Source organism: Desarmillaria tabescens (assembly GCF_030435595.1).
Source record: "Desarmillaria tabescens strain CCBAS 213 chromosome Unknown EV420scaffold_162, whole genome shotgun sequence".
Taxonomy (NCBI): domain Eukaryota; kingdom Fungi; phylum Basidiomycota; class Agaricomycetes; order Agaricales; family Physalacriaceae; genus Desarmillaria; species Desarmillaria tabescens.
In genome coordinates this window covers 12,769-35,206 of record NW_026848461.1, presented here as the reverse complement: position 1 = coordinate 35,206, position 22,438 = coordinate 12,769, and the positions used below count along the sequence as shown (strand labels likewise).

The window sequence follows — 22,438 nt, the reverse complement described above, 5'->3', positions numbered from 1 at the left end:
AAATCCAGAGAGTTTACTCCGTCTTATGAGAAAAGTGATCAGGGGGGGTCACTTAGAAAGGTCTCTCGAATCACATCATTATATACCTTGATAGATGGTGGAATTATTTATGTGATCATTGTACGGAGTTAGTGAGAATAACATGGCCCATATCACAACGAAGGTTGAAACACCACTCTCCTAACTGCCACGCAACATGCAACGTTTCTTCCGGTAACAACAACGTTTCCAAACGCTTAGAATCCATATATCCGCCCCATTGAAGTATTCCAACCCCACGCCATCCAAAAAGCGTCCTTTCTATATCGCCACACGCCAACCCGCATGGTCAGTTTAGGTCCAAACTGGATTCATGGTACGTCAGTTGTTGTACGCGCAGTTGATCCCGTCGGTCGGATAGCAGGGCCATCGGCGAGTATTTGTCTGCGGGATTGGCGTAATACCCTCGCAGAGCGATGGATTGGGTAGTGAGACTCGGATATAAGCAATATATGTGGCTGCTAGTTACGGCGTTCATTTGGCTGGTAGTTTGGGCGCCAATGATCGGCGTCATACAGGAATTGCTGTTGCTGATGATGAGAACGATGTCATTCTGGAACTCGGTAAGTATCGACTCTCGGAGTGCTGTAAATCCTTGTACCTTTATTTTGTCGTGCTGAAACAAATACACCGCATGCGCAACCGTACCTTGCAGCACTGGATACCTCGGATGTTCGTACTCTCCGAGTTCGCCCAAACAAATCTCCTGCCCTTGGTAGCCATGATGTCGAAAAAAGGCCAGCCATCGCCCACTGCTATCTTGAGGCGCCATAACATTTAAATCATGGGGCTTCCAGTTACAGTGAGGGGTAATGACGGAAAGTGCAGTGGATCCACCAATGGCACTGTCCGTCTTGTCGAGAACCGCGAAAAAGGCACTAAGATCATCAGCGTGAACAAAGTTCGCTACCGCTGCTTTTGTCCGTCTTTGAACAATGCCCTGGATGAGGTACTGAAACCGCTGATTGATAGACGCCCATCGACCCAGCCCTACAACGTCGGCCGCAGCCATGGCTTCTTCAACGAGCTCCTCTACGGCGTACCACCGTCGAGCGGCGGGGTATTCAGGATTGGGATAGGGCATGGGGTGCTGTGAATGCCGGACAAGCAAGCAGAGGTATAGACGGAACGCAATAGTGGGCCAAGTGCTCGGTAATCATGGGGGAGGAGGGATTCCGCGGGTCCGATGTCGATATTCCTTCTGCTTTCTGGATGCTGGCTGACTCGTATGATATCAGAACGCCTGGTATCATCGGGCTTCCATTCTTCTGTCCATGCATGGGAGCGGCGTTGTCTGCTAGGATCTCTCCACGCGTTTACACGGTACGTTAGCCTTACTTTCAGCTAGGGAAATGGAAGACAACGAGTATCACGTCGGTAAGTTATATCCTTTCTGGGATGACTGTCACCACTCATATAGGTCAGAATACCTTCTAGCCGCTCGCGCCGATGTTGACCCCTATGATCGCATCGTGAGTCATTTCTTCACATCCCTACCTTCAGTATGTAACAAAAATTTCAGGTATGGAAATACCTGATCAAAGTGCGATCGTGATTCTCATTACACAATTAATCTGAGACTGATAGCAAGCACTTCACAGTGGACTGAATACGACGAAGAGGAGGCTATGTATGTTCTGGATCAATGGTTCGAGGTCACATTGTTTAACTCCTTGATAGGTGGGAACCGCGCAGGAGCTTCCCGGTAAGATGTCGCCTCCTGGACTCTTTTTGGTCCGTGAGGCGTCATCGGGAGTGGGCATCCACATATCTTTTTGTCGTGGCGAGTCGGGAATGGATTGGTGAGCGTTTTGTTCCTGTCCGATCAGCCGAAAGCTTAACAATCTAGATGCCAAACGGGCGTGGTATTGGTCCCAATTTTAAAATTATGTAGTACTCCAATGTCATGTTGTTTCACCCGCTTCCTCCCTCACATCGTTTTGCCTCCACGACGTTCTCGGTTCTACGTCCCCATGAATACTGAACGGGGCGTGACATCGAAAATGGAGCAGATTTTATCCGCTGTAAGTGGTTGCATTTGTACAATCAAACTGTTCCAAAACTACGCACAGACAGATCAAAGCTGCCTCGCGTTATTGTACGCGACAGATTGTCTCTCCCCTCGACTGGTTCCGGTACCATTTCTGCCTTGTGTGAAGGACGGAAAAGCCCGTTCAGTTTATGACTGGGATATCTCTCTTTGGATACCGGAGTTGCACAGGCTCGGGGCAGTAAAATCCATCAATAGGATTTCATTCCTCGTAATCGGCAATGAAGAGGCCCACCAGACATTCATCGTTTTTCATGTACCGATTTTCTTTCCAGAGAATTCCCCCGCTAACCGTCTGATGCATTCGTTGTCTCGGGGCGTTGTCAAGTTAAGGGGGAATATTGTTGTGTTACGAAGTGACGGAAAAGACATAGATTCCACTCTTGCTGTCGATGAAGCTCTGCGAAAACGGCTGATCAGGTACTTGCTCCCACGTTATCGGTTCGCGTCGCACTGAACGCATCATATTAGAGAACTTACTCAATGTTTCTTTCCTCGCCATTCTTGTTTTCTTCTGAATCCAGAGTCGTAGTGGCATACATTTACATGTGGATGTTTAATTTGGACAATGTACATTGTTACACCACTCCCTGAGTCTCCAGATAAGTTGACAGCAATTGTCCGGATACAGACCGACTTCCGACACTTGGGTGCCCAAGTATCCACCCCATTGAAAAACTCCCACTCCTCTATAGCCAATCAACGACCGATCAATTTCGGTGCAAGCCAGACCACAAGGCTTCGGATAACCTTCACCGCACGTATATACAGTGAGATGTTGTTCCTGGGCTCTCTGTCGGCGGTACGGTTGGAGATCAATGGTGCTAGAAGTCGATGCGCTGGTAGGATCGCCGACAAATGCTTTAAATGCGACCCGCTCTACGGTCAAGGTCAGGTAGAGACAGTACACATGACTGCTGGTTATCGCGTTCATTTGAGATGTCAATTGTGAGTGTAGAAGGGGCCGAAAGGGGGTGTGATCCACGCTTTCTATCAATACGACTTCATACTGATCTGCAGGTTAGATAAAAACTTCGTGATAAGCACTACTACACAGACCTGTGGATTTATAAAGCACACCACAACAGCCGACGCTACACCCCTCTGTCTTATCGGGTAGCGTTCGTGACGTTTAGATCCTTTCTTTCCGACTGCGTTGATAATATAGCCAAGAGACCCGAAAAGATTCACCCATCGCAAAATTTGCCCACGGGGCACTATAATATTGACATCCTGAGGTGTCCAATCAAGAGATGGGGTCATCACTGCCAACGCACTAGATCTGGCGATGAAACTTCCGGTTTTATCGAGCACCGAGAAAAATTGGCTGTGGTATTCGTAGGGGATGAACGGGGCGATAATTCTTTTGAGGCGGGATTGGATGATGCCTTGGACGATGCGACGGAAGAGGGGTGCGATATGTGACCATGAGACTAGCATGGATATATCACAGTGTTCCATGGATAAGAGTACGAGTTCTTGCGCATCAAGAAAGCGGGCGGCGGGTTCGCAGACCATCTTACAGATGAGGGGACGGTCAGAACCATTCTTCCATCAAAATTCAGTGATATTTTGATTTTGAAATTATCTATTACGGGGAAGCCCAGGTCCAAGATCCCGACGCGACTTCTGGCTCGTCTCGACAGTGTCAATAAACCGCGGGACTTGGTCGCCAGATTGAAACTGCCCCAGAGTGGTTATTTACTGCTAATTCCATCTCGCCCCAGTCCAGTTTCCCAGCCCTCCCAAACACTCCTCGCAACTCCACACCCCTATCATTCATCTCCCACATGCGAGTAACATTTTGGACATCAAATAAGTAAACTCTTGCCTCTGCAGAGACTGAGCTACAAGCAATCCAACGTCCGCAAGGTGACAATGCCAGCCCCGCGCCAAAAGAATTCGTGAGCATTGCGGGATGTTTGTAGGGTGTGCCTATGGGTTGTAAATCCAGTCGGGAGTATGTGTGAATGCTCGAGTCCATGCTAAGTGTGAAGATTACCGTGGAGGTTCCGTTTATCCCTTGGCAAAGGGAGACTACGCCTCGAGGATGCTTCCTGTTAGAGATGGTGGTAGGATCGTGGCAAGATGATAAGATAGGTCGGGCTGGTGATCGGGAATAGTCATCAGATAAAAACCGCGTGTTCCATCGTTGAAGGATGTTGTACATTACATTAAACTAAGGCCCCCGATACGATGAAACACGCACCCATTGAATGATCCTCCACTAATAAGATGATAATCGTCATAACAATCGTAGGTGAGACTGGTTATTGTTTTGTGACAGGGACCCAGAACATGCTGCAGCGTCCTTCGGTCTGAGTGGTCCCATTGTTCGTGGGCACCGACGATACTGGTGATGGGCGATACGGATTCACTCTCCCACGTTCTTTCTCTACATCGAATATCCCACAGGCGTATCGTTCCGTCTCGTCCCCCCGTCATCAATAGCATCGGGTGAACGGGGCTCCAGGCTACCGCTTTGGCAGAAAGCGTGTGTCCTGTCAAAGTGCATGACACAGTGCCTGTCTCGGGATCGAGAAGTACGATGGCATAGTACGGATCAGCACATGCTGCCGCCAGGAGGCTATCGCTGGTGTTCCATTGGAGGTCCACGACTAGGTTGGAATTTGTGTCGGTGCTCTGTATTTCGGAGTCTACAAGACATTAGTTCAGGGTGCCGACTGCGAGTAGCCGAGACGAACCTCGATATCCGTCTGTCCGTGGACGGGAGGTATCAAATACGTGGACAGATCCCAGTCGAGTGCCTATGGCGAGGATGGAAGACCGTCCTTGTTTCGCAGCTATGGGTGCTCGTTAGGAATACGGTCATCCTCGTCATCTTGTTCGTACCACGTTGATAGGCGCAGCATTCAGGATGGCCGATAGGACCATGGGTATCCTGTTCTATGGACGAAATGAAGGACTGGAGAATGAGTCGGGACAATCCTAGTGTAAGTGAGCAGCCAATTCGTGAGCTCTTATTGAAAACCTGACCTCGTGTGGTGGGCATTCCATACAAATTTCAATTACGGGGCGGGCATGGAGCGACCACATCAAAACCTACAGACATACAGGTGCAAGCATTCATTGAAGATGCGGGTGGTCGGGTAAGTTAATATACGGAAGCCCAAACATATACAAATTCAGGAGTCACCGACGCCCGATATATATTAACCCGCAGATAGCTCGATTCACCGCATCATGTCTGTTCCTTCGCATGGTTATACCGACGCTAAGCTGCACGAACAGAAGAACGCGATAAACCGCAAGGTGAACATCTAGTGTTGGTTTTTAGCATGCATCCTCTAATTTGTTTTCAGGTTCCTTACTGCTTAGGTTACTTCTTCGGTGCAAAGTGTTCGAAAAAAAGTCTGGTCCCAGTGCCGCTGCTAGAGTCTGTCACCGACAACGCGACACGTTCAATCAATGATCTGGACGTTCGTTATTGGATGGATTACGCGCCCTTTATCGGGGGTAGACGCAAATGCGACGAGGGGCGAAAAATAGTGCCATTACCGCCGTTTATGCAGAGTTTGAAGGGGATGCACGCCTATGTCATCTACTACGTATCCTCCCACAGAAGTTGTTGGTGGGCTCGGAATAAGCTGCTCCAAAAGCTGTATCCCGAGAGGATCGTTAAGGGGGATGTGCTAGTGATGAAGCTGACGACGTCTCAGTCAATCGGAGATATGTCGCTGGTCAACGTGATGGAGGTCGAAGAACTTCTAATGAGGTACGATGGCCGCCTCCGAACGTGAATAGTCGCTGATAGGCATATAGAGCTGTCTCACACCGTTGGATTAAATGATTGCTTTGATTTCGGTTTCGATTGGATTTTTTGGTGTTAACAGAGTGGTAATGATGTTAGATTGGAACTTTCTGATGTCGTAAGATCGTTCGTAGTTCCTCTGTATGGATAAGGCTTGTAAATTCGACATTATCCTTATCGACGCCATCCATCTGTGCCACCAAACTCGCTATTTCAGCTTGGAAATTAGGTATCCCTTCTCGCCCGACACAAATGAAGCCGTCGATGAGGCATGCTCGGCATCCGGGTTCGGATGTGTTTCCAGTTGCCATGCAGGAGGTTCCTTCGATGTTGCAACGTGAGCACTGAAACCTGGATTATGAACGATCGATGAAACATAAAGGAAATCTTACAGAAATGTCCTTGGTCCATGCAAAAATTGACCAGTCCTTAACGACAGCTTGCCCGATTCCTCTATGAGATAGGAGTTGAGGTTGGCCCATGCTTTCTGCCACCATAGCAGCCCATAATCCTTTAGGACAGTCATGATGCATCTCAGCCATTTGTTCCTCGGTAGCACAAGAGACTATCGGATATAGGTAGGTTTGCCAGAATTCTTTGAAGTTCAGCGGAAAGTGTTTATGGCAAACCAAGCATAGTTGATGAAACTGTCCTGGTTAATAAGAGTGTTATATCGTTAGAAAAGAGCCATACCGAGTCCATAATGTCGATGGGCGGGCAATCCCCCAAGTACTCGTGACCACAAAGAATTGTATAGTTGCCTCTTAGAGCATCGAGATAGATGCATACGTCGTCCTTGGTGGTTGGTGAGTTTATAAGTCGTCTGTGTGGAGCCAATGCCTACCTGAAGAGCAGCGATGTTCTCTGTTTTTTGGCCTACAGCATCCACTAGGCCTTGGATTTTTCCGTGAATAGCATAAGCTCGTGCTTGAGATACATCTGGAATGAAAAGGTGTATTTGAAGACTGTCAGTTCCGACGATATAGCCGGGTGGGAACACTTTGATTCGCATGCCATGTGGGGGGAAAGGTGGGAAGACGGACTCAAAATTTTCATAGAAAACACGTGGATGGTCACGTGCAAAATAGCAAAACCTCATCGCTAGGTCCGATTGTACGCATATCCTCGTGTTAGATATAATACAAAGAAACTACACAAGAGCGACTAGTCCGAAGCAGCTATCGCTGATCTCGGGCAAACAGGACTAATTCTTTCCTCGCAGCCGTCATTTCGGCGACGAGTGATATGATCATCTTCTGTTGGCCCGTCAGCTTTTCAATGCCCGCGACAGCCAGTCCGAGCGCTCGTTGATCTTCAGGAGGTATTGAACTGATGCTACAACAATGGTCATCGATGCAGCAAAGCCGACATCGCCGTTCCTCTGAGTCTCCTGTCTCGAGACACGTAAAATGCATGTCACGGCAGCGACGACACTAAAATAAATAAATGAGTCGCCGGACACAGGCTGGAGGAAGAACTCACAGATGACGCTCGTGGAGAACCAGTCAAGCTCCAAGTCTGGACTGCTGCAGCACTGACTGTGTTTCCATCCGCTTTCGACGAAACCCCACTTGCTTCTGCAACCATCGCAGCCCAGAAAGCAGGTGAGCACTGTGCGCGCATAGAAGCGAGATCTTCTGGGGTGGCAACTTCAACAAGTGGGCATAGGTAGGATTGCCAGAACGCCGAAAATTGAGGCGGAACTCCGGCGTGACTGGTGGCAGCCACCTGTGTGAACTGCAGTAAGAACTGGTTCAGCACATAGACAGTAATGTCAGCGGAGAACCTACGGTATCCAGGATTCGAGTTACGTGGTATTCGCTGCCGAGGTGTTCTTGGCCGCATAAAATCATGTAATTGCCGTTGAGCATGTCCATCATTTCTCGAAAATCTTCCTACATGTAAGCATAGTCAGAGGGAGATGATTTCCTACGCGTGAATATTACCTGAAGGCCGGATGCATCCTCTGGGTGCTCTTTCAATCCAATTACAAGTTGCCGAGCTTTTCGGTCTAAGAACTTTGCTCGGCTTTCGGTGATGTAGGGTCGAAAGAGGTGTATTTGAAGCTCCTCTGGTCCTACTATCCATCCAAAGGGTATTTCTTGCGCCCGTACGGTTTCACTCATGACAGGAGATTAAAGTAAGAGGTGAAAAGCTTAGATCCAATGTGGCGCCATTGGAAATAGTACATCACGTGCCCTCCCGATCATCTTTTCTTACGTGCCTTCCAACCGCGGTACCAGACACCGATGAACTCTAACAACGCTGCTCGCTTGCCACGTCTACCCGCTGCTTGGTGCCATTCTCGCCAGGAATTGTGTGAGACTCGGGACGATTTCAAGGCGTACCATTCAGGGATTTTCACTCAACACAACGTTGTCAAGGGTTTGCTTCTGACGGCAAACACTGCACCGTGAGTCCAGTAACTTGGAACAGGGTGTATGATTGATTGAAATAGCTGCGTAGCCATGACGGTTTCTTTTTTAGAGGCAGGGTTATTATAACACACGGGTAAGTTCGTGTCTTTGAAGTGCAGCATGCGCTGACACCATGAACACAGGAACTTCGTGTCATCTAAGAGAAAGTACCAAGTTCCATTACAGACAACGAGAACTAATCGGTCACGAGTATCGGTCTTCATCAAGGATGACTATCCTTTCTTTCCTTACGACCTCGCTGCCGATCGAATAACTTTCTGTCTCCTCGCTTCGTACACAGTACGCTTTTTGTGGCATGGGTCATGTTGACTGTCTGAATGTGTGATGTTATCATGTCTGACTTTGGAATCAGACGAGAAGGATGGGGACGACATTAGAATAAAAGTCCTCCTGAGACTCAACATAGGTCTGCTTTTGGTTTCTGGTAGAGTAAAATTGATTGTGGGATCAGGAGACTTCAACGTGGTGGTTGCCAGAGACAGAAGGCCCTTCGAGGTTTTCGGAACCTGCAACTTATACGTGTGCAGCGTGTGTCTCCGAGAACCCTATTCTATACACCAATGGGCCTTTTTGCTTAAACACAGATTGCCCTTTTTTCTGGATGATTGCACCGCGTGTTCCTTTAGTGTACGACAATGGATTCCTTATGAGTTGTTGGTCTAATCAACACCCGCCCTCCATAAACACCGTTTTCATGCAATCATCAACAAAGCCGGCCGGGTTTCACTGCCCTTCTTGTGGGAAGATGACTTGTCGGTACGCTAACAGATACTGGTATTCCGTTTGGGAGTTGATCGTGGGAGGCCAGTTTTTTGTGGTCGACTCTGGTGTGCGACTCGTGTGGCCACCATAAAGTTATTGAGCAGCATATGGATATACTTCAGCATGCAGACCCGTGGCCGGATTACGAGTTGAGGGATAGCACCAGTGCGTGTCCTCTTGCTCAAGTGGTACCCGTATAAACGAGTTCAGGAACGACGATCTATAAATGCAACTTTTCACGGGAGCATAGACTGAAGCAGCTCACAGTTTTCGGATTTAAAGGATACGAGTAACTGTTTGTGAGATTGACTTGCCAGATAACTAATGATCGTCTAGCGCACAGATTTTTTGGCTTCGTCCGAGTCCCGGCGCCCTAGCGGAAGCAAATCGACTCCTGAACGAATATTTGTCCGCAGAAGCAAATCAGTTGTTCAATTTCAAACGAACACCCTTGAGATCTGTAAGATTGATTTGATCTGACCCAAGCTAGGACTTACACGTTGTTAGCATCGATGTCTGTGTTTGTGTTATTCAAATTGACGTTGTTTCATTCGGTCTTTCCAGGTCAGGGGACGATGTTTACGAACTACTTTTCTTACAACGGTAAGTCGATCTCTCTACGTCACAAGATCCGCCTGACAGTCGTTGTAGCGGGCATAGCTTACCATGTATGTACATAATACACTGCGACTCCAGGCATTGGCTACACTATCATTCAGTACATAGGAGGCGACGGATTGACCACTGATTGGGAACATGCCCCGACTGTGATGCATGATGCGCTGACTCATATAAAGGAATCCCTAAACTCCGTGTTCGATAATGTCCCTGATTTTAACGAGCTGTTAAGGTACGTGGATACCGTTCATTGTCCTTGTTCAAGACTTACACTAGATACTAGCATCGCGTATCTTCCAGACCAAAAGATGGCAGTGAGGAGTGTCTGCTCTTTTTCGTGAGGGTTGTTCGACTTGGTGCAGTTTCACAGCGATGATGAACGAGGGGTATATCCATTCGTGGTGGGCCTGTCTTTGGGGTCGGATGCCGCGATGATGTTCCGAACCAAGGATTCGTCTTTATCAGGTACAAGGGTATTCTTGACAGTGAACCTTAAACATGTAAGACATCAAGTTGTAATATAAAATGAAAGGGACACTGAAATCGTCGATGAAGGGTGACATCCTGCTCATGGAGGGAGAAGATTTCCAGAATTGCTTTCAGTGCATGCAGAGTTCCGTGGCTTTATTAGTTCTGACCTATGTGAAACAGACATTCGGTTACTCCGATTGGATTTAGAATAGCAGCCACGGCCAGGTTGATCGAGGGAGAGACCGAGTAGTTAGTGGCAGAGCGTGCGTTACCGATATCATGACATTTAGGGGTACATGCTATATACGGAAGTCGGCTGAAAAAGTTTTCGATCACCGCGACTTGACCTCTGACCACCATGACTGCTATCTCCACCTCCGCCAAAAGCGTGAAACGCTTCGTTATGGTTGGTCCAGAGGCTCTTATGTTGAGGGCAGCTGTTCTGCCTGATACGACGCACGAACAAATCAAGGCGATCAACGATGCCCTGACGACCTATGTGGACAGTAGGCAGACGTTGGAGTCGGATAGATCGGGAGCACAGTGGAGCAGGGTGAATGAACATCTGGTGAGTAGACTGTGGCTCGGAACTCACTGGTTTATGCTCGTACATTTCAGAACAACGTGCACGATGCCTTGAGATTTGTTGGAGACGCTACCGTGGTTCAGGGGACGGCCCTTTGGGAATTGCCTTCGGATTCATCGAAGTTGAAGACGGAGACTGCCAACGTTCCGACTGACGTTCCTCTTTCGAACCGACGTAATTTGCTGGAAGAGAAGAAAGGACGAGATTCGCCGTCTCCGACCGAGGTCTCGGTGAGTCTGGTATACATTCCTTCAGGTTGGTGGCCTGACACTATTCAGAAGCCAAAATCTCGAGCAGCTGGAAAAAAAGAGGCCGAGAGGGCAAAGTCGTCGCTTCCTGGACCGTCGGTGAGTCTCGTGCATTTGGTCTGCTGCTGTTTTGATGCAGAATGTAGAAGGGGACACAGTCTGCAGCAGTGCAGAAACCTCGAAAGAGATGAGGCACGGATGAGGACCTGTGGAAGAAGGTGCGCCATTTCGATCTGATAGGAAAAATTGGAAAAGTTCTGACGGGGTCCCGACAGCTGAAAGCCTGCTTACCGGCGCCCGAGGAGCCGACTGTGGATTGGCTGACGGGGACCCGAGACCTCATTGTTGATATGGGGGAGGTATATCAGTCCAAGGCCGCCGCTGAGATTGGGACCGAGCTCTGGTGTCAGCTCGTCTTCTTGAACGTACATCGGGGTCACTCTCGAACTTTGAACAAGACGAGAGTTTCTAAGATCGATATCTCGGATTGGGATTTGATTCCCGTGGAAGCAGGTGAACCGGTGAGTGACTACTTGATGTGCAGAATGTCTCGTTAATCGGGCTTTCCCTAGTGTAAAACATGTGGATCGAAGATCGCGTGCCAGTGGCCGAACAACGACGACCACTCCAAGTGCTGAGAGTGTCATCTACAGGCAAAACGATGCGTGGGAGAGGCCCCGGATGGGGTGAAGAAGTCTCGCAAACGCAGGCGGGTCTCGGAATCTCCTGCACCCCCCACTAGGCGACGAAAAGTTGATTCGGATGATGGTGTTGACAATGGCGGCGACGACGACGACGACGACGATGATCCAGTCCTCTGGTCATCGACACATCCCTTGACGTCGAGCAAGATTGTACGTCCCCGACCTCTTCTAAACCTGAGGAAACCTTACGTGGCGATTCCTAAGAGCAACCTCAATTTTCTGTCAAAACCGAAGTCCGCTTTCCCCGTGTCCTGGCCAGACGTTGTAAAACCGGGAAATCCGTTCAACCCAAGTCTTCCGGGTGCTGGATCAACCAGGGTGCCTGAGACCTCCGTGCCAAGCCAAGATCCTCCACCCACCACGCCTGATAGCAGTTTGCAGAAACTATTGGACGAGTCTCAGAAGCACGAACCCTTGACATCGGAGAAGTTGGAGTTCGATGTCGAACCCGATCCAGAAGAGGTTCAGAAAGTCATCAAGGGCTTCAAGGATATGGATCTGGATGGGTATAAGGTGGAACTCGCGAAGACGAAGGTGGCGTTGGATCGGGCGTTGAAGAGAAACCAAGTTATATTGGAAGGGTTACAGACATATGTGAACAGGGACAAAGCCTTGATAACTACTCTGAGGAGGAAGGAAGTGGCCAATCACGATGCCATGATGCGTATTTTGGACGCTTTATTTTAATTTTTACATAGTGATTAGTCTGGCCGGGGTCCGGTTCGGTCCAGGTTCAGGCATATTTGCCTGAACCTTGAACCTGGACCTCGAGGTTCACCTGCCGCCCCCCCGAACCTCGAACCCAAACCTGAGGTGCAGGTCCAAAAGGTTCGGTCCAGGTTCAGTCCGGGTTCAGCAAAAAAAATTTATTACGCGCTGTAGACTGTGATATTCATACATGTGGTACATGATTACTCTATGACCAAGTTTCCATCATCAAAGCAGGGCCCAATTTCCATCTGTGCTTTGTTCTGTGCACTGATATGTCCATCCCAATAAGCTTCCTTCATGGTGCCAAACTTCTCTGCATCAAAATTGCAACAGCGAGGGTCAGAGTCTGTGTGACCTGCATATGAAAACATGCATTCTGAAGGCACAGAAGATCCTGGAATGGAAAAATAAATCTCAGTTCTATGTATTAGATAGCAATCAGCAATTTAGCATGATATAACTTCTGAAAGCTTGACCTGAACTTTACCTGAATTTTTCGAGGTTCACGAGGTTCGGACCGGGTCCGAACCGGGTTCAGAATTTTCAAACAGGTCGAACCTCGAACCTGGACCCAGGTGGCTGTGCCGGACCTGAACCTGAACCGGACCTGGACCTGCAGGTTCGGTTCGGGTTCGGACCGGGTCCACGCGGTCCTGAACCGGACCGCGGCCAGACTAATAGTGATAGGCTGTAGTCTATTTTTTTTTTTTTGCGGACGTGATAAACGTAGCAGGCTCTGCCCCTGTAGTGGGCCCTGCAAGCGTTATCCAATTATTGGTTACTCGAACTGATTCAAACCTTCGCGAAAACCGGCATATGCCGACGCCACCGGTATGCGGCCCGTCAGCCGATTTCTCAATATAAACGACGACCACCAGCCACCACCTCGCCCAGACTATATGCATCTATTTCTTGTTTGTCACAACTCGGCGTTGAGTACTTGCTTGAGTGCTTGAGCGTTTGAACGGAAAATTGTGGATTCGTTCTCTGCTATGCGACTTCAAGAAATAGATGACAGAAACTAGTACAAAGTTTGCAACGACTAACCAAGAATCGTCTTGCCCAATCCTCACTCACTCATTCCTTCTCTCGTCTAGGCATTACGTTCTCTATATTATTTCTCGTTCGAATCATTATCATGGGACGCAACAAGTAACCGCAGTTATTGGCTTACTCATCTCATCCAAAAAAGCCAGAACCAGGATCATCAGCCGGTATTAGACAATTTCAGAGGGGCAGAAGTAGGACTCGTAGCTTCAATGTGGTACAGTGACAAATATTCGAACGCGCAAACTCAGGGGATATCGGGGAGTTGGGAGGCATTTGGACGCGGTGTGAGGTACGACAGTGTCACGCAACGACTTTGTCTGTTCACCTCTCTGATAACCGTCGATATCACAGGCATTTACTAAATTCATTACACGTCCGGTACTTACAGACGGAGAACTGTCCATCCTGCCTCGTTGCTCACTGTAAGCCGATTTTTATCCGGATCTAGCCTTGTGTTAAAAGACCTCGAAGCCTATCTCGCAGCTGCTCAGGAACTTTGGAAGTTTTCCTCTTTCAACATATGATCCAGAACTGTAAGCGAAGAATTCAAGAAGCCAGATGGAGCAGATATTTGGATCGGTTCGAAGGGCATCAGCTGCGCCAAGACTAGGTCGAGTCTGCGTCAAGTCCGGAAAAACGACCAAGTAATAATTGGCCTGTAAGTAACGTCACACTTTGTCTTTTTCTCCACCTGTTTCACTGACAGTTAACTATAGACAGACAAGCAAAAGCTCTGCCGTCTTGGGCGACCGTTGATTTAGTCCTCGACTCTGCTGTTCCTCTTATAATGAACAGCATGATGGGGCGTACGAAGAGAACACTCAGCATGCATCGAGACTTGGCACGCCTTGCTAGGGATGTAGCGGCCTAGACCGAACCTCGGCCAGAAGAGAGAAACCAGAACAGAAACTACAAAAGGAGGGTGATAGCAAAAAGTTCGAATCCTTCTTTCCATCGCCCACGCCTCCCTCTCTTATCGCGTTCCGTTGTGCAGAATCGTGCAGTGGGCTGTCTTTGAGTCGGACGGCCACCGAAAAAGAAGAACGCCAGACTAGTTGCTATGTCCGTCCTTTCTTTTACCGCAGATTTCCATCATCTTACTCGATAACTTTCTCCCAGCCTTCAAAGATGGAAAAGCGCTGCTCCGGGATTTGTACACTTCCACAAGAGCTCGTCGACATCATTATCGACGAGAACCAAAACGATAAGGCCGCCTTACGCGCGTGTTCCCTCGTTAGCCGTTCTTGGACATATACCTCGCAACGCCACATATATTCTCAGATACGATTCAGTCATAACAAACGACGCTACTACTACGCGCAAGGACATAGCCAGCGCGACATGGAGCAATTCCACACGCTTATATGTGCCTATCCTCATGTTGCTACGCTCGTGAGAGCTATTGAGGTCTCGCCACATCTCGACGCGCAGCTCCTCGCGCTCATCCTTGAAAAACTGATCAAGCTCGAGAACGTGTCACTTGATCTCTGTGGATATCACTGGGACGAGATTTCGCCATATATGCAGGGCACCATCCTCGCCACCCTTCGCTCTCCACGAATAGCCTCTCTCGAGCTGAGAGAAGGATCGTTTCCTCACTGTGTAGACTTCTTAGCCCTTTTGGGCGCTTGCGGTAGTCATCTTAAGCATTTATCCCTCTCCAATGTGTCATGGGATGACCTGGAAATAGCACCCACGGCTGCGTTTTCAAGCAGACTGAAACTGCAGCTGGATTCGCTAGCACTCAGCTTGTATGAACATTCCTATTTTCCGCTGGCGCAGTTGTTATCTTCGATCAATGTTAGTCGTCTCCGACGGCTATCAGCGCTCACCGCTGGATCTGCAGATCTTAAGAAGCGCGCGCATATCGTGAAAGAAATACTCAAGCAGTTGAATGGTGGACCTTTGAAACACCTCGTGTTGAATGTTTGTCTTGGAGGTAAGCCTGAGTCCTGTATTAAGTTGTAATTCTGTCTGATGACACCTGTAGAGCCATTATCCAACTTGATTGATATTTCGCAACTTTGTTCGATACACATGAAACTGTGGTGGATTCGCCCAGACCAGCATCCAAGGCCCGAAAATTGGTTACGTTGGTTGACTATGTCGTTCAGGGAGCTTGCTAAATACGGGGTGTTGGAGGAGGTCACATTCGAGATCTTCTATGCGAGCAATATTACCGTGTATACTGATGAATGGGCTGCTCTCGATGCAGCACTGGGGGGAATACGGTCGTTGAGAAAGGTCAACGTGAAGGTGGACAATTATGATTGCGCACGAGCACGATGGAAACGTTCGAAGGAGTATTCAAGCACTGTCGGAGACGGTGTGAAGGTAATTCTGCCGACACTAGCCAAACACGGAGTTCTTTCTGTAGAGGTGGGGCCGTTGTTGCTTATATTCTTGTCACGAGGAGCTTGCTCATTTATTCAATTCTAGATTGCCGCTAGTTTTCCTAACTAATATAATCGGATCTTATCACACTAGTAATGTTCCACAGTCCGTTTGATGCGATTTCGGTGCATAAACGTCCCTAGAAGAAATGTCTAACAACCTCACGGCGTCTTCGCAAATGTGTCACTGCTCATCAACGTCATTGTAAGCGACAGGACAGCAAGCAGATGCGACACGACATTATTATGATCCTTGGCGATGCTTGATTGCCTTGTCATTCATCCTGGAAGATTATGCAGTCGTGTTTCCCTCATGAACTTCTTTCGCGATAATGTTGTCACGGGTATTCGCCTAGCCGTTTTAGTGCACGCCCTTTCTCGTCTCGGAAGGTTCTCGTTTGGATTTACATTAGTATGTTTCGACAATATCCGCTTTGCAGCACTCACTAGGAGTTCTATAGCATACACGCGTTTGTTCGCCTTCCATCTCCAGCTCTTCTTTCCAAAATGCATTTCCCACCAGGGATGAGAAATCTGAAGCACCTCCTAGTTCAAGTCAGCACCTGCAAACGCCGTCGTCCCGACTTGTCCGCACTCTGAAGCGGATCTGCACAGCTCTTAAATTAGCCCGCATTCACAGAGTGGACTCGATTAATTCGTACATGCCGCCTGCCATCTCATCACTGGACGCTTCTTGACTTCTTTGTTGCGCCATCTCTTGGGCTACTGTGTGGGCACGACATGCTGTGTCATCACTGAAACGCGGCGGAATCAGCAATCTTTACCACACCCTGCTACTTAGGTGTCTCCAACTACGCCGCACCCTCCGACGTTGCATGTGCTAGCGTGCCTCGTTCAGAATGATGGTGTAGAGCATTGCTCGAGCACAACAGGAATAGTTCAACGGACTTCATGCCAGGAAACACCTTTTCACATGTATCAAAAGATCCGGGTTGCTGCATACTAATAGTTACGTAGGCGCCGATACAACTTCAACAAAGGGAGATGGTGATGGTGGAAGGGGAGGAGTTTTTGCGATTGACATCCGTGAGAAGGAAACGGAACGGAGTCCGTTTCACATGAGCACTGACTACACTCTTCACACATTAGCTTTCCCTTCAAAAATCCGATACATAGCAAGCACACTCGAAGCATTGAACTACGATCATTTGCCGCGCAGGTCGAAATCGAGCAATCGAGACGATAAGCTTCGAAGCACCTGGGTCAACGAATCTTTTGGTTATCATGGACGAGGTAACTCGATCAGCGCCAAAAAAAGGCCTTTGCCTGCGAGCTACAAAAGGATGACGATAGCAAGGGCTTGCGATGTTCAGATCATCCCCCCATCTCTCACGGTATAGATCGTGTCCCAAGTAACTTCCGAGAACCACAAGAAATCCAGACATCAGACCAGTCATAGGTCGGTTGGTTGCTTCATCCAAAACACCTGATTAACTCTCGCCTTGTACCTGTGGCCATGGACGCCAAAGTTACTGTTCTCCCACAAGAGCTCATTGATGCCGTTATAGACGAGAATCATACCGATAAAGAAACCTTACGAACCTGCTCCCTCGTCAGCCGTTCCTGGACGTATCCCTCTCAGCGGCGGATATTCTCTCACATCAGCTTCAATCGCGGACCCTATCACTACTGCTCTTTACATGGCCGCAGGCGACGCGATATAGAACGGTTTAATTCCTTCATATCCATACACCCTTGCCTTGCGACGCTTGTGAAAAGCATTGAAATCTCTCCCCTTCTCGACGCTCACCTCCTCGGGACTATGTTTCAGAAACTCATCAACCTTGAGAGTATATCCCTTCATCTCTGTGGTTATTCCTGGGACGAGCTCTCCCTGTCCATGCGTGATACCCTGATCACAGCCTTCCGATCTCTGCGTCTGACGCGGTTCGAGATTCGGGATGGACTGTTTCTTCATTATGCAGACTTCCTGGCGCTTCTGGATACATGTCAGTATCTGAAGCATCTATCGCTTTCCGCGATATCCTGCGAAGACTTGGTATCTTGTGGGAATTTGGAAGGGTTGACCCGACTTCCGAACGGGCTAAAGTTAAAGCTGCACTCCTTAGCGCTCAGCTTGTGTGAGCCGCATTCTTCACTGGTACAGCTATTACAATCTTCGATCAATATCAGCAGTCTCCAGCAGTTATCGGTACTCACAGACGGTTCTGGAGACCTTGTAAAGCGCACGAAGGTCACGAGGGATATCCTACGGCAGCTAAATGGTAGCGCTTTAGAGCATCTTGTTTTGAATGCCTGTCTCGGAGGTGAGTGCATAGCCAGTTTCATAGATTGAGGCCTAATCATGGGTTTGTAGAGCCATTATCGAACCTAATTGATATATCTCGTCTTCGTTCGATACATGTCAAGCTGTGGTGGATCTGCTACCAACAACACACGAAGCCTGTGGTATGGCTACGGTGGTTGACGAGCTTGTTCAAGGAGCTCACTAAGTGGCATCGATTGGAGAAGGTGACGCTCGAGATATTCTACACGAGCACCTTTACGTCGTATGGTAATGATTGGGCTGCTTTGGATGCAACGCTGGGACAGATTGGGTCGTTGAGAAGGGTGCATTTAGGATTGGATGCCTACGATAATGCGAAGGCACGATGGAAACATCTGATGGAGCATCCCAGCTGCGCTGGAGATGATGTGAGGAGCATTTTCCCAATGGTGGCGAAGAGGAGAATTCTTTCCGTTGAGGTAAGACTACTGTTATTTGTTGTTTTCAAGTAACTCACGTTTCAATTTAATTCAGTGTGCTGCTAATTATCCTGGCTAGCGATTCTGGGTCAAATACGCGGGGTACATACACGCGATTGTGATACAAACAGAACGGTAAATCTTTGCGTCGATATCAAATACACCACGTCATGATATTCAAGCTAAATGCCTAGAATAGGCAGTTGGAATGTCGTGGTGTACAGCCAATTCTTGGGGTCCGTCTTAAGGGGTGTTTCGATGTACACCATTTCATTTCTAGGGTCTTGTTTTACCCTACGTATCAAGTCCGGCCACCTCTGTCCGTGTTCTGGATGATCTTTGAAATCCAGCGACGAGCGAATCGTAACCGTCATAGGCACAGAGGAGTAGTCCACCGCAAGGACAAGAGGGTAAGCTGCAGCTCCAGGGTGTGCACGAAGGAACCTTTTCTTGTCTTCTCTGAGCTGTGTGGTCTTGTTATGTATATCATGGGAAGCCATCTCCCCCATAAAGTGCATATCTCGCTCGGTGAAGTGCAAAAGAAACCCTTCTAAGAGAGGATAGTTGGATACGCATAGGATACCAAAGAAAAGTTACTAACTTTTCGTTTCCTCTTGTAAAATTTTACAGATAGGTTTGTGGCTCGGCCACATTGATTTTTGGCAGTCCCTGGAACAGTAGAAATAATTCTCGCAACCCGAACACATTTGAAGCGGTTTCGTCCTGTTGGTAAGACGCTGTGGGCACTGACAATTACTGGGATAAGTAATGAAATGCGCAAACGAGGTACGCCAGACTCATACCATGGGATTAGAACAAGAATCGTTGTCGCATCCAGCTGCGATAAAATCTGACCGATACTTGGATCGTAGAGCAATTTGATCTGTTAGCAAGGTCCAGGTCCGACGAAAAGAATCATCCGCGAGTGAAACGTTTGCTTCCAAGCCCGCTTTTGTTATCCTTCCCATCGCCCTTCCAGCTTCCGAAATGACGCAGCGCTGCATTAGGAAAGTGTAAGTCGTTTCACAGAGTCGGTTGAGAAGGGCAAGGAGTGATGGAGAGCGGCTGGGATTTGCCAGAGGACCGGACTCGGATGCAAAGGGGATCGATTTGAGGGCGAGTTCTAATATGTGATGTTGTAAGCCTTGCAAAAGCCATTTAGTGCCTTGGGTGAAGCCTATCTCGACAAGGTATATGATAGAGGTAAAGAATATCGCTTCGAGATCTTGATGGATCTCCGGGGGAGGTAATTGGCGTACTTTCGCGATGATACGAGATAAGAGATGACAGATCCATGGAATCGAGCGTTGAGCGAGATACCGCAGACTGAATTTCTCTGACTTTGCGGTGACAAACCAGAGGAAATGGATGGTATGGGCAAAGTTGCGTAATGATGGTGGCGTGAAGGACAGTTCCTGTATTTTATGCACGACTCCTTGAAGCGAGGCGATGATTCTTTGTGGGGGCATCTCGTGTAGAACAACGGCCATGGCTGGAAGGGTCTTGCCACCGGTTGGTTTCCAAAAGCGCACCAGGAGTGCCGTCGTGATTGGTTGCAGGGAGTATTGGGTCACCGCCATGAGGCATACGGTGGAATGGGTAAAGGAACGTATGAAGTCCTCAGTCTCGAGGATACAAGTTAGCACCTGGGACGCGTTCGAGAGCGATAACAATAAAGACAATATAGCATCGATCATGTCGAAAAAATTTTGATTTTGAAGAAGCGTTTCCAGGGAAGAAGTCGAAACGTCCACGACGTGAGTATCAAGGAAGGACGTAATCCAGCGACACATATCTGGCCATAATCTGGAAACAAGCGCGATGTTACATGCACTTTTGAGTGCATCGTCAGATAGCGCGGTTTTTAGGCAGAGGAAGCATGAACGGATAGTATGCAGACTAGAATCATCACGTTTTGTGAGAGATGAATTCAGAGTCAGCCTGGGAACGGGCGTGGCAAGAAGGTGCTGGCGGATGGCATTTATTATGATGGGAAATGTGGTCGAATCTTTGGTAGCATTTTCGCACAGCGTAGTGAGAGCTGAAAGGGAACCGTTGGTAGCTTCTTTCTGGCTCGTACTTTTAGATGAGCTGCCGAGAGAAGAGAAGATAAATTGCGGACCTTGAGCCGACTTGTCATTCTGGTAACGAGACGTCTATGCTTCAGCCATCCAGCATAGAGAGACGAAAAAAGTTAAAAGAAGAGTTGACCGCACATCAATGGCGCTTCTTTTGGAGTTACTGAGCTCTCGGCAAACAGATAGCCGGCAGGAGCCATGAATATCCTTCTCACTAAGCCATACCCGACGATAAATTATAAGAAAACCAGAAATCAATCACATACGCAACGCACCATTGTTTTGAGGGGTACACCCAATTCCTAGGACGGTCAACAAGTGTATTGTGACACCCTCCAGAGCTATGTCCAGAATGCTAGTTTTAAGACGGATAAAAATTCATGTCATAGTACAAAAAACCCTCCCTATTCGACGGACTCTTGTGGTAACTCCACAGATTGAACCACGACATCAATCATCCCCTTCTCCTGTAATCGAGGACAATTATCCAATATCATCTGCCTCCGGGATTCACCTCTTTGCGGCAGTAATGGCGAAAACACTTTGATAACGACGCGGAGGGATTTGAACGAAGAAAATTGATTTTGTGTGAGGCAACGATCAAGTTCCTGCCATAAGGATCCTCCGGCGCGCTGGATATAGTTTACCGAACGGGCAACCCCCACAGTGATCGTGAGGTTCTCGAGACGGAGAGCTTCATCCTTTTTAGCCGCATCCTGCAGCATGGACAGCCACCATTTCAACACGATCTCGGTTGCTGGAAGTCCTGTGTTTTTTTCCTTGCCGTGAATGTCGACACAGAGCCTCCTTAGATGTGAGAGCACGAAAGGTTCACGCAAGGCTTTCCAACGCATATGCGTGCCGCGCGCATCTGGGCACATTCAGACAGGGTACAGCAAGTAGACATGGATGCGACGTACGACCCAAGATATGCAAATGCCTCATAGAAAACTCTTCCAGGCTGTTTTTTGTTCTCCGAAGGAATTGATCAACCTTGGCAAGGTCGTCAAGTTTGACGTCCATGATAGTAACTTTTTGCAGCTTATCGATAGGACCAAAACTTGACCCGTCTAATGCTGCATGCCACAGGTCATCACCATTATCAATTGTGACCTTCCGAAGCGATGGTCCAATCCGTTGAACTGCTTCGCGTGCTTCACGTGGCCGAGTCTTCGCCTTGAAATGCAGATCAGCGCAGGACAGCTCCTCCAGCATCGGGAAATGGCATAGAAATGAATAAAGATGGCGTCGGTTACGAAATGTCGATGAAGTAAATGATGCAGTTTTAATTGGACATCGAGATAACGCATCTGTTATCCGTCGGTCATCAAACTGTGCCATTGTATATTTTTCGAATTGAATGTGTTGGAGATGGCGAAAACGAGGCAGATTCTCTATGACGGACATTCCAAAATCAAGCGGACCGACATGTAGAGCGAGAGTATTGTCGGGGGCTGCGGAGGTAGGACTCCACAACACGGGGAAATCGCGTGAACGCGCGACAGTGCAGGAGCTGAAATGCCGCCTGGGTAACAGTAGGGGCCGCGAAACAAGGCAGATGCCTGACATCTATAGCTTAACTTCAATTAGTTATTGAAAACGAGAGGTTAAAAAGAGTATGCTTCAATGGTCTGCCAATGTGACGGGAAGGGAGGAAAAGTTTGTTGATCAATGACGCGAAAACCGGGTGATCGGACCGGAAAGCGATCTAGACTCGCGACGTACCGTCTTTCACCACTTGAGGTCGCAAGTCAAATTGCCCTTTCTTGCCTGCAACTTGAATGGTTAGGG

At 48.4% G+C, this 22,438-nt stretch overlaps 12 protein-coding genes across 12 annotated transcripts; 6 read left to right on the top strand and 6 right to left on the bottom strand.

Moving 5' to 3' along the window:
* Window positions 1-328: 328 nt before the first annotated feature.
* EV420DRAFT_1653470 (uncharacterized protein) lies at window positions 329-1,123 on the bottom strand (the record flags this gene model as incomplete). The annotated part of the gene is made up of 1 exon (XM_060478751.1): window positions 329-1,123. One exon carries the CDS (start codon window positions 1,121-1,123, stop codon window positions 329-331), a length of 795 nt encoding a protein of 264 aa, XP_060321883.1.
* Window positions 1,124-1,197: 74 nt separating this feature from the next.
* On the top strand, window positions 1,198-1,923 carry EV420DRAFT_1653469 (uncharacterized protein; the record flags this gene model as incomplete). Its single annotated transcript, XM_060478750.1, has 7 exons — window positions 1,198-1,331; window positions 1,388-1,416; window positions 1,465-1,511; window positions 1,562-1,582; window positions 1,641-1,669; window positions 1,720-1,841; window positions 1,889-1,923. 7 exons carry the CDS (start codon window positions 1,198-1,200, stop codon window positions 1,921-1,923), a joined length of 417 nt encoding a protein of 138 aa, XP_060321882.1.
* Window positions 1,924-3,737: 1,814 nt separating this feature from the next.
* On the bottom strand, window positions 3,738-5,102 carry EV420DRAFT_1282009 (WD40-repeat-containing domain protein; the record flags this gene model as incomplete). Its single annotated transcript, XM_060468288.1, has 4 exons — window positions 3,738-4,268; window positions 4,295-4,732; window positions 4,775-4,893; window positions 4,943-5,102. 4 exons carry the CDS (start codon window positions 5,100-5,102, stop codon window positions 3,738-3,740), a joined length of 1,248 nt encoding a protein of 415 aa, XP_060321881.1.
* A 191-nt stretch (window positions 5,103-5,293) lies between these two features.
* EV420DRAFT_1653467 (uncharacterized protein) lies at window positions 5,294-5,900 on the top strand (the record flags this gene model as incomplete). The annotated part of the gene is made up of 3 exons (XM_060478749.1): window positions 5,294-5,362; window positions 5,413-5,825; window positions 5,873-5,900. 3 exons carry the CDS (start codon window positions 5,294-5,296, stop codon window positions 5,898-5,900), a joined length of 510 nt encoding a protein of 169 aa, XP_060321880.1.
* A 169-nt stretch (window positions 5,901-6,069) lies between these two features.
* EV420DRAFT_1653466 (uncharacterized protein) lies at window positions 6,070-6,873 on the bottom strand (the record flags this gene model as incomplete). Its single annotated transcript, XM_060478748.1, has 4 exons — window positions 6,070-6,183; window positions 6,254-6,508; window positions 6,555-6,656; window positions 6,706-6,873. The coding sequence occupies 4 exons, from the start codon at window positions 6,871-6,873 to the stop codon at window positions 6,070-6,072; spliced, it is 639 nt and encodes a 212-aa protein (XP_060321879.1).
* A 166-nt stretch (window positions 6,874-7,039) lies between these two features.
* On the bottom strand, window positions 7,040-7,987 carry EV420DRAFT_1653465 (uncharacterized protein; the record flags this gene model as incomplete). The annotated part of the gene is made up of 4 exons (XM_060478747.1): window positions 7,040-7,294; window positions 7,344-7,598; window positions 7,652-7,756; window positions 7,808-7,987. 4 exons carry the CDS (start codon window positions 7,985-7,987, stop codon window positions 7,040-7,042), a joined length of 795 nt encoding a protein of 264 aa, XP_060321878.1.
* A 1,793-nt stretch (window positions 7,988-9,780) lies between these two features.
* EV420DRAFT_1282020 (uncharacterized protein) lies at window positions 9,781-10,400 on the top strand (the record flags this gene model as incomplete). Its single annotated transcript, XM_060468289.1, has 5 exons — window positions 9,781-9,911; window positions 9,963-9,993; window positions 10,042-10,179; window positions 10,235-10,281; window positions 10,331-10,400. Coding segments are annotated over 5 exons (417 nt in total), but the record flags the coding sequence as incomplete, so codon positions are not given.
* A 108-nt stretch (window positions 10,401-10,508) lies between these two features.
* Window positions 10,509-12,375, top strand: EV420DRAFT_1653463 (uncharacterized protein; the record flags this gene model as incomplete). Its single annotated transcript, XM_060478746.1, has 5 exons — window positions 10,509-10,718; window positions 10,769-10,966; window positions 11,015-11,083; window positions 11,260-11,505; window positions 11,638-12,375. The coding sequence occupies 5 exons, from the start codon at window positions 10,509-10,511 to the stop codon at window positions 12,373-12,375; spliced, it is 1,461 nt and encodes a 486-aa protein (XP_060321876.1).
* A 1,808-nt stretch (window positions 12,376-14,183) lies between these two features.
* EV420DRAFT_348813 (uncharacterized protein) lies at window positions 14,184-16,000 on the top strand. Its single transcript, XM_060481805.1, has 3 exons — window positions 14,184-15,388; window positions 15,440-15,828; window positions 15,889-16,000. The coding sequence occupies exons 1-3, from the start codon at window positions 14,578-14,580 to the stop codon at window positions 15,910-15,912; spliced, it is 1,224 nt and encodes a 407-aa protein (XP_060321875.1). The 5' UTR covers window positions 14,184-14,577; the 3' UTR covers window positions 15,913-16,000.
* A 925-nt stretch (window positions 16,001-16,925) lies between these two features.
* EV420DRAFT_348801 (uncharacterized protein) lies at window positions 16,926-18,700 on the top strand. Its single transcript, XM_060481804.1, has 3 exons — window positions 16,926-18,130; window positions 18,181-18,569; window positions 18,625-18,700. The coding sequence occupies exons 1-3, from the start codon at window positions 17,320-17,322 to the stop codon at window positions 18,646-18,648; spliced, it is 1,224 nt and encodes a 407-aa protein (XP_060321874.1). The 5' UTR covers window positions 16,926-17,319; the 3' UTR covers window positions 18,649-18,700.
* Window positions 18,701-18,751: 51 nt separating this feature from the next.
* Window positions 18,752-20,709, bottom strand: EV420DRAFT_1653460 (uncharacterized protein; the record flags this gene model as incomplete). Its single annotated transcript, XM_060478745.1, has 4 exons — window positions 18,752-19,119; window positions 19,171-19,315; window positions 19,373-20,638; window positions 20,692-20,709. 4 exons carry the CDS (start codon window positions 20,707-20,709, stop codon window positions 18,752-18,754), a joined length of 1,797 nt encoding a protein of 598 aa, XP_060321873.1.
* Window positions 20,710-20,833: 124 nt separating this feature from the next.
* EV420DRAFT_1770766 (uncharacterized protein) lies at window positions 20,834-22,323 on the bottom strand. Its single transcript, XM_060481082.1, has 3 exons — window positions 21,568-22,323; window positions 20,923-21,518; window positions 20,834-20,861 (listed from the first exon to the last, which is right to left on the bottom strand). The coding sequence occupies exons 1-2, from the start codon at window positions 22,214-22,216 to the stop codon at window positions 21,052-21,054; spliced, it is 1,116 nt and encodes a 371-aa protein (XP_060321872.1). The 5' UTR covers window positions 22,217-22,323; the 3' UTR covers window positions 20,834-20,861; window positions 20,923-21,051.
* Window positions 22,324-22,438: the final 115 nt, after the last annotated feature.